This window comes from Myiozetetes cayanensis, unplaced genomic scaffold, assembly GCF_022539395.1.
Source record: "Myiozetetes cayanensis isolate MyiCay16 unplaced genomic scaffold, myiCay2020 scf218, whole genome shotgun sequence".
In the NCBI taxonomy this organism is placed as follows: domain Eukaryota; kingdom Metazoa; phylum Chordata; class Aves; order Passeriformes; family Tyrannidae; genus Myiozetetes; species Myiozetetes cayanensis.
Window position 1 is genome coordinate 28,447 of NW_026087432.1, and position 16,554 is coordinate 45,000.

Sequence of the window (16,554 nt, forward strand, 5' to 3'; positions counted from 1 at the left end):
AGTGACCCCCTGACCCTTCTATGACCCCCAGTGACCTCTTCATGACCCCCATTGACCCCTATGACCCCCAAGTGACCTCATGACCCCTGTGACCCCTAGTGACCACTTCATGACCCCTATGTGACCCCCTGTGACCCCCACAGTGACCCTCTGACCCCCGTGACTCCTCAATGACCCCTGACCCCTGTGACCCCATACGACCCCCCAGTGACCCCCCAGTGACCCCATGACCCTTCTATGACCCTCAATGACCTCCCATGACCTCCTGACCCCCAGTGACTTCTCAGTGACCCCCAAGTGACCTCATGACCCCTGTGACCCCTCCCATGACCCCGACCTCCCATTGACCCCTCAATGACCCCCTGACCCCCTGTGACCTCCCAAGTGACCCCCTGACCCCCATGACCCCAATGACCTCCCAGTGACCCATGACCCCCTCTGACCCCCAATGACCTCTCTTGACCCCAGTGACCCTTCTATGACCCCCAATGACCTCTCCTTGACCCCCAGTGACCCCCATTAACCCCTGTCCTCCCATTGATTCCCATGACCCCCATGACCCCTCTTGACCCCAATGACCATTCTATGACCCCCTATTGACCTCTTAATGACCCCCAGTGTCCCCAATGACCCCTGACCCCTCTGTGTGACCTCAGTGTGACCTCCTGACCTTCCATTTACCCCTGACCCCCTGTGACCCCCCCATTGACCCCCATGACCCCTGTGTGACCTCAGTGTGACCTTATGACCCTCCAGTGACTCCAGACCTCCCCATGACCCCCTGGGTGACCTCCTGACCCCTTGGTGACCTTTTGATGACCTCTTGATGACCTTTTGTTGACCTTTGACCCCCTGCCCCTCTCCCAGCAAGGCTTCCTGAACCCCCCACCTTTCTGACCCCCTGTGACCCTCAATGACCCCTGACCCCCTGGTGACCCCTTGATGACCTCCTGGTGACCCCCCATTAACCCTGACCTCCCATTGACCCCATGACCCCTGTGTGACCCCTGACCTTTCCCTGACCCCCAATGACCCTGACCTCCCCATGACCCCATTGACCCTCCATGACCCCCTGTGACTCCCCATGACCTCCTGACCCCCAGTGACTTCTCAGTGACCCCCAATGACCCCTGACCCCCTGTGACCTCCATGACCCCAGTGACCCCTGACCTCCCATGACCTCTGTGACCCCCAATGACCCCTGACCTCCCATTGACCCCCATTGACCCCTCTTGACCCCAATGACCCTTCTATGACCCCCAATGACCTTTCCATGACCCCCTTGCGACCCCAATGACCCCATGACCCCTGTGTGACCTCTTGACCCCCCTGATGACCCCTTGGTGACCTTTTGGTGACCTCCTGGTGACCCCTTGGTGACCTTTGACCCCCTGCCCCTCTCCCAGCAAGGCTTCCTGAGCCGGCGCCTGAAGAGCTCCATCAAACGCACCAAGAGCCAACCCAAGCTCGACCGCACCAGCAGCTTCCGGCAGATCCTGCCCCGCTTCCGGAGTGCTGACCACGACAGGTGACCCAAAACACCCCAAAACTGCAGGAAAACACCCCAAAAATGCACCAAAACCACCCCAAAAATGTCCCAAATCCCAACCCAAGCTCGACCGCACCAGCAGCTTCCGCCAGATCCTGCCCCGCTTCCGCAGCGCTGACCACGACAGGTGACCCAAAACACCCCAAAAATGCAGGAAAACACCCCAAAAAATGCAACAAAAGTACCCAAAAACCGTCCCGAAAAACGTATTAAAAATACGGCAAAAAAACCCCAGAAAACGCCTTAAAAACAACCCCAAAAAATCAAAAAAATACCCCCAAAAACACTCACAAAAACACCCCAAAACCACCCAAAAAGCAGCTCAAAAACACCCCAAAAATACCCTCAAAAACATCCTAAAAATATCCTAAAAACATCCCAAAAATGTCCCCAAAACACCCCAAAAATACAGCAAAAAAACACATGAAAAACAACCCCAAAACACCCTAAAAATACCCCAAAAACATCCCAGAAACACCCCCAAAATACAGCAAAAATACCCCAAAAACACACCCAAAAATACCCTCAAAACAACCCCAAAAATATCCCAAAAAGAACCCAAAAATACCCCCAAAAACACTCACAAAATACCCCAAAAATCCCCCCAAACCCCACCCCAAATCCCCCCCAAATCCCCCCCAAGCTCGACCGCACCAGCAGCTTCCGCCAGATCCTGCCCCGCTTCCGCAGCGCTGACCACGACAGGTGACCCAAAACACCCCAAAACTGCCCAAAAATGCACCAAAAACCACCCCAAAATATCACAAAAATGTCCCAAAAATGATCGTAAAATATGTCAGCAAAAAATCCCCAAAACCGCCTCCCCAAAATACCACCTAAAATATCCCAAAATTACCCCAAAAATCACCCCTAGAAATATCTCTAAAATACCCTCAAAAACAGCCTAAAATCATTCAAAAATACCTACAAAACACTCCAAAATACCCCAAAATACTCCCAAAAACACTCACTAAAAACACACCAAAAATATCCCCAAAACACCCTCAAAAACATCCTCAAAACACTCCCAAAAATACAGCCCAAAACACCCCAAAACACACCCAAAAATACCCTCAAAATAACCTCAAAAATACTCCTAAAAAGCAACCCAAAAATACCCCCAAAATACCCAAAACACCCTAAATATACCCTCAAAACATACCCCAAAAACATCCACAAAAAGAACCCAAAAATACCCTAAAAACACTCCTAAAAACACCCCAAAAACACCCCAAAAAATGCACCAAAAACCACCCCAAATCCCCCCCAAATCCCAACCCAAGCTCGACCGCACCAGCAGCTTCCGCCAGATCCTGCCCCGCTTCCGCAGCGCCGACCACGACAGGTGACCCAAAACACCCCAAAAATGCAGGAAAACGCCCCAAAAATCCACCCAAAATATCACAAAAACGTCCCAAAAACACTAAAAAAACGCCCAAAAAGGTCCCAAAAACACCCCAAAAAATCCCCAAAATACCCCCAATAACATCCAAAAAATGCCCCAAAATACCCCCAAAAACACCCCCAAACCACACCAAAAATATTCTAGAAATACCCCAAAAACACCCCAAGAAATCCCAAAAATCCCCCCCAAAAACACTCACAAAAACACACCAAAAATATCCTAAAAATACCCCCAAAAAATACCCCCAAAACCACCTCAAACACATCCTAAAAATACGCCAAAAATACCCCCAAAAACACTCACAAAAACACCCCAAAACAACCTAAAAACACGTCCAAAAAATACCCCAAAAACACACCCAAAAATACCCTCAAAACAACCCCAAAAGTATCCCAAAAAGAACCCAAAAACAGCCCAAGAAACACACCAAAAATATCCTAAAAATATCCCCAAAACATCCTAAAAATACCCCCAAAAACACCCCAAAAATCCCCAAAAAACACCCCAAAAACACCGCAAAAAACACACGAAAAACATCCTAAAAGCACCCCAAAAAACACCCCAAAAACACCCCAAAAATACCCCAAAAACCACCCCAAATCCCCCCCAAATCCCAACCCAAGCTCGACCGCACCAGCAGCTTCCGCCAGATCCTGCCCCGCTTCCGCAGCGCTGACCACGACAGGTGACCCAAAACACCCCAAAAATGCAGGAAAACACCCCAAAAATCCACCCAGAAATGTCCTAAAAACGTCCTAAAAATGCGTTGAAAAAAACGTCAAAAATGCCCCAAAAATACCCCAAAAAATCCCCAAAAATACACCTAAAAATACCTCCAAAAAGGTCCCAAAAACACCCCAAAAATATCCAAAAATACCCCCAAAAACACTCACAAAAAGGTCCCAAAAAATACCCTAAAAATACTCCAAAAATACCACCAGAAACATCCTAAAAACAACCCAAAAACAGCCCAAGAAACACCCCAAAAATATCCCCAAAACACCCCCAAAACATCCTAAAAACACCCCAAAAACATCCTCAAAACCTGCCCAAAATCACCCCAAAAACATCCCAAAAATACCCTCAAAATACCGCAAAAATACACCTCAAAAACACCACAAAAATACCCCAAAAAACACCCCAAAACCACCCCAAAAATACCCCAAAAACGTCCCCAAAAACACCACAAAACAACCCAAAAATACCCCAAAAACATCCTAAAAACACCCCAAAAAACACCCCAAAAATATCCTAAAAATACCCCCAAAAACGCTCCAAAACCACCACAAAAAGAACCCAAAAATACCCTCAAAACAACCCCAAAAATATCCCAAAAAGAACCCAAAAACACCCCCAAAAACATCCTAAAAACACCCCAAAAATCCCCCCAAAAACACCACAAAAACACCCCAAAAATCCCCCCAAACCCTACCCCAAATCCCCCAAATCCCCCCCAAGCTCGACCGCACCAGCAGCTTCCGGCAGATCCTGCCCCGCTTCCGGAGTGCCGACCACGACAGGTGACCCAAAACACCCCAAAAATGCGGGAAAACGCCCCAAAAATCCACCCAGAAACGTCCTAAAAACACCCCAAAAACGTCCTAAAAATGCGTTGAAAAAAACCCAAAAAAGCCCCAAAAACACCCCAAGAAATCCTAAAAATACCCCCAAAAATACTCACAAAAACACACCAAAAACACACCAAAAATATCCTAAAAATATCCTCAAAAACGTCCTAAAAACACCCCGAAAAATACACCAAAAAGAGATCAAAAACACCCCGAAAACCACCAAAAAAAATCCCCAAAAACACCCCAAAAATATCCTCAAAACAACCCCAAAAACACCCCAAAACCACACCAAAAATACCCCAAAAACATCCCCAAAAACATCACAAAAATGTCCCAAAAACACCCCCAAAAGCACACAAAAAACACCCCAAAAATATCCTAAAAAACATCACAAAAATACCCCCAAAAACGCCCCAAAAAAACACCCCAAAAACATAACAAAAACATCCCCAAAAACATCCCCAAAAACACCACAAAAAGAACCCCAAAAATACCCCCAAAAACATCCTAAAAACACCCCAAAAATCCCCCCAAAAATACCCCAAAAACATCCCAAAAATACCCTCAAAATACCGCAAAAATACCCCCAAAAAACACCCCAAAAATACCCCAAAAACATCCCCAAAAACAGCCAAAAAATGCACCAAAAACCACCCCAAATCCCCCCCAAGCTCGACCGCACCAGCAGCTTCCGCCAGATCCTGCCCCGCTTCCGCAGCGCCGACCACGACAGGTGACCCAAAACACCCCAAAAATGCAGGAAAACGCCCCAAAAATCCACCCAGAAATGTCCTAAAAACGTCCTAAAAATGCGTTGAAAAAAAGTCAAAAATGCCCCAAAAATACCCCAAAAAATCCCCAAAAATACACTTAAAAATACCCCCAAAAAGGTCCCAAAAACGCCCCAAGAAATCCAAAAAATACCCCCAAAAATGCCCCCAAAACACCCCAAAAATACCCCAAAAATACCCCCAAAAAAACCCCCAAACCACCCCAAAAATATCCTAAATATATCCTCAAAAACATCCTAAAAACATCCCAAAAATGTCCCCAAAAATACCCCCAAAAACACCACAAAAAGAACCCAAAAATGCCCCCAAAAACATCCTAAAAACACCACAAAAAGAACCCAAAAATACCCCCAAAAACATCCTAAAAATACCCCAAAAACACCCCAAAAATATCCTCAAAAACATCCTAAAAACACCCCCAAAAATATCCTAAATATATCCCAAACTCCCCAAAAACACCACAAAAAGAACCCAAAATACCCCCAAACCACTCCAAAACGCCCAAAACACACCAAAAATATCCTAAAAATATCCCCAAAACATCCTAAAAATACCCCCAAAAAACATGCCCAAAAACATCCCAGAAACACCCCCAAAATACAGCAAAAATACCCCAAAAACACACCCAAAAATACCCTCAAAACAACCCCAAAAATATCCCAAAAAGAACCCAAAAATACCCCCAAAAACACTCACAAAATACCCCAAAAATCCCCCAAACCCCACCCCAAATCCCCCAAATCCCCCCCAAGCTCGACCGCACCAGCAGCTTCCGCCAGATCCTGCCCCGCTTCCGCAGCGCTGACCACGACAGGTGACCCAAAACACCCCAAAACGCCCCAAAAATGCACAAAAAATCACCCCAAAATATCACAAAAATGTCCCAAAAATGTCGTAAAAATGTGTTGAAAAAAAACCCCAAAAACGCCCCAAAAATACCCCAAAAATATCCTAAAATTACCCCCAAAAATATCCTAGAAATACCCCAAAAATACCCTCAAAAACAGCCTAAAATCATTCAAAAAATACCACAAAAACGCCCCCAAAACACCCCAAAAATATCCCCAAAAACACTCGCAAAAACACACCAAAAATATCCCCAAAACACCCCCAAAAACATCCTAAAAACACTCCCAAAATACAGCAAAAACACCCCCAAAAACACACCCAAAAATACCCTCAAAATAACCCCAAAAATATCCCAAAAAGAACCCAAAAATACCCCCAAAACCACACCCAAATATACCCTCAAAACAACCCCAAAAATATCCCAAAAAGAACCCAAAAATACCCCCAAAAACACTCACAAAAACACCCCAAAAACACCCCAAAAAATGCACCAAAAACCACCCCAAATCCCCCCCAAATCCCAACCCAAGCTCGACCGCACCAGCAGCTTCCGCCAGATCCTGCCCCGCTTCCGGAGCGCTGACCACGACAGGTGACCCAAAACACCCCAAAAATGCGGGAAAACGCCCCAAAAACCACCCCAAAATATCACAAAAACGTCCCAAAAAAACCCAAAAAAAACCGCCCCAAAAAGGTCCCAAAAACACCCCAAAAAATCCCCAAAATACCCCCAATAACATCCAAAAAATGCCCCAAAATACCCCCAAAAACACCCCCAAACCACACCAAAAATATTCTAGAAATACCCCAAAAACACCCCAAGAAATCCCAAAAATCCCCCCCAAAAACACTCACAAAAACACACCAAAAATATCCTAAAAATACCCCCAAAAAATACCCCCAAAACCACTTCAAACACATCCTAAAAATACGCCAAAAATACCCCCAAAAACACTCACAAAAACACCCCAAAACAACCTAAAAACACGTCCAAAAAATACCCCAAAAACACACCCAAAAATACCCTCAAAACAACCCCAAAAGTATCCCAAAAAGAACCCAAAAACACCCCAAAAACACACCAAAAATATCCTAAAAATATCCCCAAAACATCCTAAAAATACCCCCAAAAACACCCCAAAAATCCCCAAAAAACACCCCAAAAACACCGCAAAAAACACACGAAAAACATCCTAAAAGCACCCCAAAAAACACCCCAAAAACACCCCAAAAATACCCCAAAAACCACCCCAAATCCCCCCCAAATCCCCCCAAGCTCGACCGCACCAGCAGCTCCGCAGATCCTGCCCCGCTTCCGCAGCGCTGACCACGACAGGTGACCCAAAACACCCCAAAAATGCCCCAAAAATACACCAAAAACCACCCCAAAATATCACAAAAATGTCCTAAAAATGCGTTGAAAAAAAAAAACAAAAACGCCCAAAAAATACCCCAAAAAAATCCCAAAAATACCCCCAAAAATTCCTCCAAAAAGGTCCCAAAAACACCCCAAGAAATTCCAAAAATACCCCCAAAAACACTCACAAAAAGGTCCCAAAAAATACCCTAAAAATACTCCAAAAATACCACCAGAAACATCCTAAAAAACAACCCAAAAACAGCCCAAGAAACACACCAAAAATATCCTAAAAATACCCCAAAAATATCCTAAAAATACCCCCAAAAACGCTCACAAAAACGCCCCAAAAATACCCCCAAAAACATCCTAAAAATACCCCAAAAATACCCCAAAAACATCCCCAAAACACCACAAAAATACCTCCAAAACCACCCCAAAAATACCCCCAAAAACATCCCCAAAACACCCTCAAAAACATCCACAAAACACCCCCAAAACTACACAAAAAACATCCTAAAAACACCCCAAATATACCCTCCAAAACATCCTAAAAACACCCAAAATAATCCCAAACATCCTAAAACACCTTAAAATACAGCAAAATACCTCCAAAACCACCCCAAATATACCCTCAAAAACATCCTAAAAACACCCAAAAAATACAGCAAAAATACCTCCAAAACCACCCCAAATATACCCTCCAAAACATCATAAAAACACCCAAAAAATACCCTAAAAAACATCACAAAAATACACCCAAAAACGCCCCAAAAACAACCCAAAAAACACGCCAAAACATCCTAAAAACACGTCCAAAAAATACCCCAAAAAGAACTCAAAAACACCCAAAAAACACCCCAAAAATATCCTGAAAATACCCCCAAAAACATCCCAAAAACACCCTCAAAAACAGCCACAAAACTCCCCAAAAACACCCAAAAAATACCCTCAAAACATCCCCAAAAGCACCACAAAAAGACCCCAAAAACATCCCCCAAAACACCCCAAAAACACCCCAAAAAGTCCTCAAAAACATCCTAAAAACACCCCAAAAATACCCCAAAAAAACCACATGAAAAACAGCCCCAAAACCACCCCAAAAAATCCTAAAAACACCCCAAAAATACCCCAAAAACAACCCCAAAATCCCCAAAATACCCCAAGCTCGACCACACCAGCAGCTTCCGGCAGATCCTGCCCCGCTTCCGGAGTGCTGACCACGACAGGTGACCTGAAATGCCCTGAAATTGCCCCAAAAATGCACCAAAAATCACCCCAAAATACCCCAAAAACGTCCCGAGAAACGCACCAAAAATACCAAAAAAAACGCCCCAAAAAGGTCCCAAAAACACCCCAAGAAATCCAAAAAATACCCCCCAAAATCCCCCCAAAAATGCCCCCAAAACACCCCAAGAAATCCCAAAAATACCCCCAAAAACACTCACAAGAACGCCACAAAAACACCCCAAAAATATCCAAAAAATACCCCCAAAAACACCCCCAAACCACACCAAAAATATCCTAAAAATATCCCCAAAAACACCCTAAAAACATCCCAAAAACATCCTAAAAACACCCCGAAAAATACACCAAAAAGAGCTCAAAAACCCCCCAAAACCACCCAAAAAAATCCCCAAAAACACCCCAAAAATATCCTAAAAATACCCCCAAAAACATCCTAAAAACACCCCAAAAATACCCTAAAAATACCCCAAAAACATCCTAAAAACATCCCAAAAATGTCCCCAAAAATACCCCAAAAATACCCCCAAAAACACCACAAAAACACCCAAAAATATCCCAAAAACATCCCCAAAAAATAACCCCAAAAACATCACAAAAAGAACCCAAAAATACCCCCAAAAACATCCTAAAAATACCCCAAAAAACATCCTAAAAATACCCCAAAAACATCCCCAAAACCACCCAAAAATACCCTCAAAAACCCCCAAAATCCCCCAAACCCCACCCCAAATCCCCCAATCCCCTTAAACTCACCCAGACCCCCAAATCCCCCAAATTTCCCCAAATCCCCTAAACTCCCCAGATCCCCCAAATCCCCCTCAAATCCCCTCAAATCCCCCAAATCCCCCTAAAATGACCCCAAATCTTTCCTGGACCCCAAATCCCCCAGACTCCCCCAAATCCCCCAAACTCTCCCAGATGCCTCCCAATCCCCCTAAATGACCCCAAACTCCCCAGTTTCTTCCCAAACTCCCCAAATCCTCCTAAAATGACCCCAAACCCCCAAATCTCCTCAAATCCCCAAATCCCCCAACCCCTCCCAGGGCGAGGCTGATGCAGAGCTTCAAGGAGTCCCACTCTCACGAGTCGCTGCTGAGCCCCCAAATCCCCCCAAATCCCCCTCAAATCCCCCAAATCCCCCCAAATCCCCCCTAAAATGACCCCAAATGTTTCCTGGACCTCCAAATCCCCCAAATCCCCCCAAACTCCTCCAGATGCCTCCAAATCCATCCTAAATGACCCCAAATCCCCTAAAATGACCCCAAATCCCCCTAAATGACTCCCAAATCCCCCAAACCCCCCCAAACCCCCCAAATCCCCCCCAAATCCCCCCCAAATCTTTCCTGGACCCTCAAATCCCCCTCAAATCTCCCCCAAATCCCCCCCAAACTCCCCCAGATGCCCCCAAATCCATCCTAAAATGACCCCAAATCCCCTCAAATCCCCTCAAATCCTCAAATCCCCTCAAATTTCTCCTAGATCCCCCAAATTTTCCTGGACCCCCAAATCCCCCCAAATCCCCCTGGACCTCCCAAATGACCCCAAATCTCCCCAAATCCTTCAAATCCCCCAAATCCCCCTAAAATGACCCCAAACTCCCCAGTTTCTTCCCAAACTCCCCAAATCCTCCTAAAATGACCCCAAATCCCCCAAATCCCCCAAATCCCCCAAATTCCTCCCAAATCCCCCAAATCCCTCTAAAATGACCCCAAATCCCCCAAAACTTTTCTGGACCCCTCAAATCCCCCCAGACTCCCCAAATCCCCCAAACTCTCCCAGATGCCTCCAAATCCATCCTAAAATGACCCCAAATCCCCTCAAATCCCCCAAACTCCCCAAATCCCCCTCAAATCCCCCAAATACCCCCTGGACCTCCCAAATCCCCAAATCCCCCTCAAATCCCTCCAGATCCCCCAAATCCCCTCAAATCCCCCAAATCCCCCTGGACCTCCCAAAATGACCCCAAATCCCCCCCAAACTCCTCCAGATGCCCCCAAATCCATCCTAAAATGACCCCAAATCTCCCCTAAATGACCCCAAATCCCCCTAAATGACCCCAAATCCCCCAAATCTCCTCAAATCCCCCAGATCTCTCCTGGACCCCCAAACCCCCCAAATCCCCCAAATCTTTCCTGGACCCCCAAATCCCCCCCAAACTCTCCCAGATGCCTCCAAATCCATCCTAAATGACCCCAAATCCCCCTCAAATCCCCTCAAACTCCTCCAAATCCCCCACAAATCCCCCAAATCCTCCTAAAATGACCCCAAATCTTTCCTGGACCCCCAAATCCCCCCAGACTCCCCAAATCCCCCCAGACTCCTCCAAATCCCCCCAAACTCTCCCAGATGCCCCCAAATCCATCCTAAAATGACCCCAAACTCCCCAGTTTCTTCCCAAACTCCCCCAAATCCTCTAAAATGACCCCAAATCCCCTCAAATCCCCTCCAAATCTCCCCAAATCCCCCAAACCCCCCAGGGCAGAGGCTGATGCAGAGCTTCAAGGAGTCCCACTCTCACGAGTCGCTGCTGAGCCCCCAAATCCCCCCCAAATCCCCCCAAATCCCCCAAATCCCCCAAATCCCCCTAAAATGACCCCAAATCTCCCCAAATCCCCCAAATCTTTCCTGGACCCCCAAATCCCCCCAGATCCCCCTGACCTCCCAAAATGACCTCAAGTCCCCCAAACTCCTCCAGATGCCTCCAAATCCATCCTAAAATGACCCCAAATCCCCTCAAACTCCTCCAAATCCCCTCAAATTTCTCCTGGACCCCCAAATCTTTCCTGGACCTCCCAACCCCCCAAATTCCCTCCCTCCCCCAGGGCGAGGCTGATGCAGAGCTTCAAGAGTCTCACTCTCACGAGTCGCTGCTGAGCCCCCAAATCCCCCAAATCCCCCAAATCCCCTCAAATCCCCCCAAATCCCCCAAATCCCCTCAAATCCCCCAAATCCCCCAAAATGACCCCAAATCTTTCCTGGACCTCCAAATTCCCCCAAATCCCCCAAACTCCTCCAGATGCCTCCAAATCCATCCTAAAATGACCCCAAATCCCCTCAAATCCCCCTCAAACTCCTCCAAATCTCCCTCAAACTCCCTCAAATCCCCCAAATCTTTCCTGGACCCCCAAATCCCCCCCAAATCCCCCTGGACCTCCCAAAATGACCCCAAATCCCCCAAACTCTCCCAGATGCCCCCAAATCCATCCTAAAATGACCCCAAATCCCCTCAAATCCCCTCAAACTCCTCCAATCCCCTCAAATCCCCCAAATCCCTCAAATCCCCCAAATCTTTCCTGGACCCCAAATCCCCCAAACTCCCCCAGACCCTCCCAAACTCCCCCAAAATCCCTCTCAAACCACCCCAAACTCCCCAGATACCCCCAAATCCATCCTAAATGACCCCAAATCCCCCAAATCCCTCAAATCCCCAAATCCCCCAAATCATTCCTAGACCCCCAAATCCCCCAAATCCATCCTAAAATGACCCCAAATCCCCTCTCAAACCACCCCCAAAACCCCCTAAAATGACCCCAAATCCCCTCAAATCCCCCAAATCCCCCAAATCTTTCCTGGACCCCCAAATTCCCCTGGACCTCCCAAAATGACCTCAAGTCCCCCTAAACTCTCTCTCAGATGCCTCCAAATCCATCCTAAAATGACCCCAAATCCCCTCAAATCCCCCCAAACTCCCCAAATCCCCTCAAATCCCCCAACCCCCTAAAATGACCCCAAATCCCCTCAAATCCCCCCAAATCCCCCTGGACCTCCCAAAATGACCTCAAGTCCCCTCAAACTCTCCCAGATGCCCCCAAATCCATCCTAAAATGACCCCAAATCCCCTAAAATGACCCCAAATCCCCCTCAAATCCCCCAAATCCCCCAAATCCTCTCTAAAATGACCCAAATCTTTCTGGACCCCAAATCCCCTAAATCCCCCTGGACCTCCCAAATGAATCTCCCCAAATCCTTCAAATCCTCTAAAATGCCCAAACTCCCAGTTCTTCCAAACTCCCCAAATCCTCCTAAAATGACCCCCAAATCCCCCCTCAGATCTTCCTGTACCCCAAATCCCCCCAAATCCTCCTAAATGATCCCAATCCTCCTAAATCATTCCTAAATGACCCCAAATCCCCCAAATCCCCCAAATCCCCCAAACTCTCCCAAATCCCCCAAATCCATCCTCAAATGACTCCAAATCCCCCAAATCCCCTCAAATCCCCTCAAACTCCTCCAAACCCCCCAAATTTCTCCCTGGACCCCCAAATCTTCCTGGACCTCCCAAATCCCCCTAAATCCCCTACCCCCAAATTCCCCTCCCTCCCCAGGGCGAGGCTGATGCAGAGCTTCAAGGAGTCTCACTCTCCCAGTCGCTCTCTGAGCCCCCAAATCCCCCCAAATCCCCCAGATCCCCCTCAAATCCCCCAAATCCTCCTAAAATGACCCCAAATCCCCCAAATGACCCCAAATCCTCCTAAATGACCCAAATCTTTCCTGGACCCCCAAATCCCCCAGATCTCCCCAAATCCCCCAAACTCTCTCCAGATGCCCCCAAATCCATCCTAAAATGACTCCCAACTCACCTAATCCCCCTCAAACTCCCCTCCAAACTCCCCTCCAAATCTCTCTCCCTGGACCCCCCAGTCCTTTCCTGACCCCCAGATCCCTCCTGATCCTCCCAACCCCCAACCTCCTCCTCCCTCCCCCAGGGCGAGGCTGATGCAGAGCTTCATGAGTCTCACTCACGAGTCGCTGCTGAGCCCCCCAAATCCCCTCTAAACTCCCCCAGATCCCCTCAAATCCCCCAAATCCTCTCTCTAAAATGACCTCCAAATCCCCCAAATGACCCCAAATCCTCCTAAAATGACCCCAAATCTTTTCCTGACCCCCAAATCCCCCCCAGACTCCCCCAAATCCCCCCCAAACCTCTCTCAGATGCCCCCAATCCATCCTAAAATGACCCCAAATCCCTCGAACTCCCCAAATCCCCCTCAACTTTCTCCTGACCCCCAGTCTTTTCCTGGACTCCCAAATCCCCCAAATCCCCTCAAATCTCCCTCAAACTCCTCTTCCAAACCCCTTCAGGGCGCAGGCTGATGCAGAGCTTCAAGGAGTCCCACTCTCACGAGTCGCTGCTGAGCCCGTCGAGCGCGGCCGAGGCGCTGGAGCTCAACCTGGACGAGGATTCCATCATCAAGGCCGTGCACAGCAGCATCCTGGGCCAGGAGTTCTGCTTCGAGGTTGGAAGGGGGGGGGTTTGGAGGTTATTTTGGACCCCCAAAATGTCCAGGGGGTGGTCCTTGAGGGTCTCAACTGGGTCCTCAGGTGACGACGGCGTCGGGCACCAAGTGCTTCGCGTGTCGCTCGGCGGCCGAGAGGGACAAGTGGATCGAGAACCTGCAGAGGGCGGTGAAGCCCAACAAGGTGGGGGGGATGGGAGGAGGGGTGGGAGGGTGGTCAAGTGGTCATTGGGGTGGTCAAGGGGTCATTGGGGTGGTCAAGAAGTCATTGGGTTGGTCAACGGGTCAAGGGGGAGTCAATTGGTGATGGTCAACTGGTCATGGGGATGGTCAAGTGGTCATTGGGTTGGTCAAGTGGTTAGTTGGTGGTGGGAGGGGGTCAAGTGGTCATTGGGATGGTCAAGTGGTCATTGGGGTGGTCAAGTGGTCAAGTGGTCATGGGGATGGTCAGGTGGTCATGGGGATGGTCAAGTGGTCATTGGGTTGGTCAACGGGTCAAGGGGATGGTCAAGTGGTCATGGGAGTGGTCAAGTGGTCATTGGGTTGGTCAAGTAGTCAAGAGGTGATGGGGATGGTCAAGTGGTCGTGGGGGTGGTCAATGGGTCATTGGGATGGTCAAGTGGTCATTGGGATGGTCAAGTGGTCATTGGAATGGTCAAGTGGTCATGGGGTTGGTCAAGTGGTCATTGGAATGGTCAAGTGGTCATGGGGATGGTCAAGTGGTCATTGGGATGGTCAACTGGTCATGGGAATGGTCAAGTGGTCATGGGGTGGTCAATTGGTCATGGGGGTGGTCAAGTGGTCATTGGGGTGGTCAATTGGTCATGGGGATGGTCAAGTGGTCATGGGAGTGGTCAAGTGGTCATGGGGGTGGTCAAGTGGTCATTGGGATGGTCAAGTGGTCATTGGGATGGTCAAGTGGTCATTGGGTTGGTCAAGTGGTCGTGGGGGTGGTCAGGTGGTCATTGGGATAGTCAAGTGGTCATAGGGATGGTCAAGTGGTCATGGGAGTGGTCAAGTGGTCAATTGGTATAGGGGTTCAACTGGTCATGGAGGGGTCAATTGGTGATGGGGAAGTCAACTGGTGATGGGAGGGGTCAAGTGGTCATAGGGGTGGTCAAGTGGTCACGGGGATGGTCAAGTGGTCATGGGGGTGGTCAAGTGGTCATGGGAGTGGTCAAGTGGTCAACTGGTCAGGGAGGAGTCAATTGGTGATGGTCAAGTGGTCATAGGGGTGGTCAAGTGGTCAAGGGGGAGTCAACTGGTGATGGTCAATTGGTCATGTGGGTGGTCAAGTGGTCATGGAGGGGTCAGCTGGTGATGGTGGTCAACCGATGGGGATGAGAATGGTCATGGTGTCCATGGTCAACTGGTGTTGGTGGTCAACTGGTGTTGATGGTCAACTGGTGATGGGGATGAGAATGGTAGTGGTTTTGATGTTCAACTGGTGTTGATGGTCAACTGGAGTGGGTGGTCAACACAGTGGTCAGTTGGTGATGGGGATGAGAATAAAAGGGGTTTTGATGGTCAACTAGTGCTGGTGGTCAACTGGTTTTGATGGTCACCCGGTGTTGGTGGTCAACTGGTGTTGATGGTCAACTGGTGGGGATGAGAATGGTCATGGTGTCCATGGTCAACTGGTGTCAATGGTCAACTGGTGTGGGTGGTCAACACAGTGGTCAACTGGTGATGGAGATGAGAATAACAGTGGTTTTGATGGTCAACTGTTGCTAATGGTCAACTGGTGTCCATGGTCAACTGTTGTGGGTGGTTAATTAGTGTTAATGGTCAACTGGTGTTGGGGTGAGAATGGTCACGGTGTCGATGGCCAACTGGTGATGGGGATGAGAATGGTCATGGTGTTGATGGTCAACTGGTGTTGGTGGTCAACTGGTGATGGGGATGAGAATGGTCATGGTGTCAATGGTCAGGTGGTGTTGGTCAATTGGTGGCATGAGGGGGGTCAACTGGTGTTGGTGGTCAACTGATGTCAATGGTCAACTGGTGTTGGTGGTCAACTGGTGTCAATGGTCAACTGGTGTTGATAGTTAACTGGTGTCAATGGTCAACTGGTGATGGGGATCAGAATGGTCATGGTATCGATGGTCAACTGGTGTGGGTGGTCAACTGGTGTTGGTGGTCAACTGGTGTTGATGGTCCACTGGTTTTGATGGTCAACTGGTGATGGGGATGAGAACGGTCATGATGTCCATGGTCAACTGGTGTCCATGGTCAACTGGTGACGGGGATTAGAATGGTCACGGTGTCCATGGTCAAGTAGTGTTGGTGGTCAACTGGTGGGGATGAGAGTGGTAGTGGTTTTGAAGGTGAACTGGTGTTGGTGGTCAACTGGTGATGGGGATGAGAACGGTCATGATGTCGATGGTCAACTGTTGCCGACGGTCAACCATCGTGGACGGTCAACTGGTGTTGATGGTCAACTGATGGAGATGAGATGGGATGAGGGGGGTCAACTGGTGTCGGTGGTCAACTGGTGATGGGGATGAGAATGGTCATGGTTTCCATGGTCAACTGGTGTCAATGGTC

General features: G+C 48.3%; 1 protein-coding gene across 1 annotated transcript in view; it reads left to right on the forward strand.

The window, feature by feature from the left end:
• Window positions 1-16,554, forward strand: part of LOC126641834 (ras/Rap GTPase-activating protein SynGAP-like) — a gene marked incomplete at its 3' end in the record, with an annotated part of 60,587 nt that overhangs the window by 18,969 nt on the left and 25,064 nt on the right. Inside the window, 4 exon segments of the mRNA XM_050318914.1 lie at window positions 1,407-1,528; window positions 9,814-9,819; window positions 13,860-14,007; window positions 14,093-14,191. Coding sequence (XP_050174871.1) covers window positions 1,407-1,528; window positions 9,814-9,819; window positions 13,860-14,007; window positions 14,093-14,191 — 375 coding nt within the window.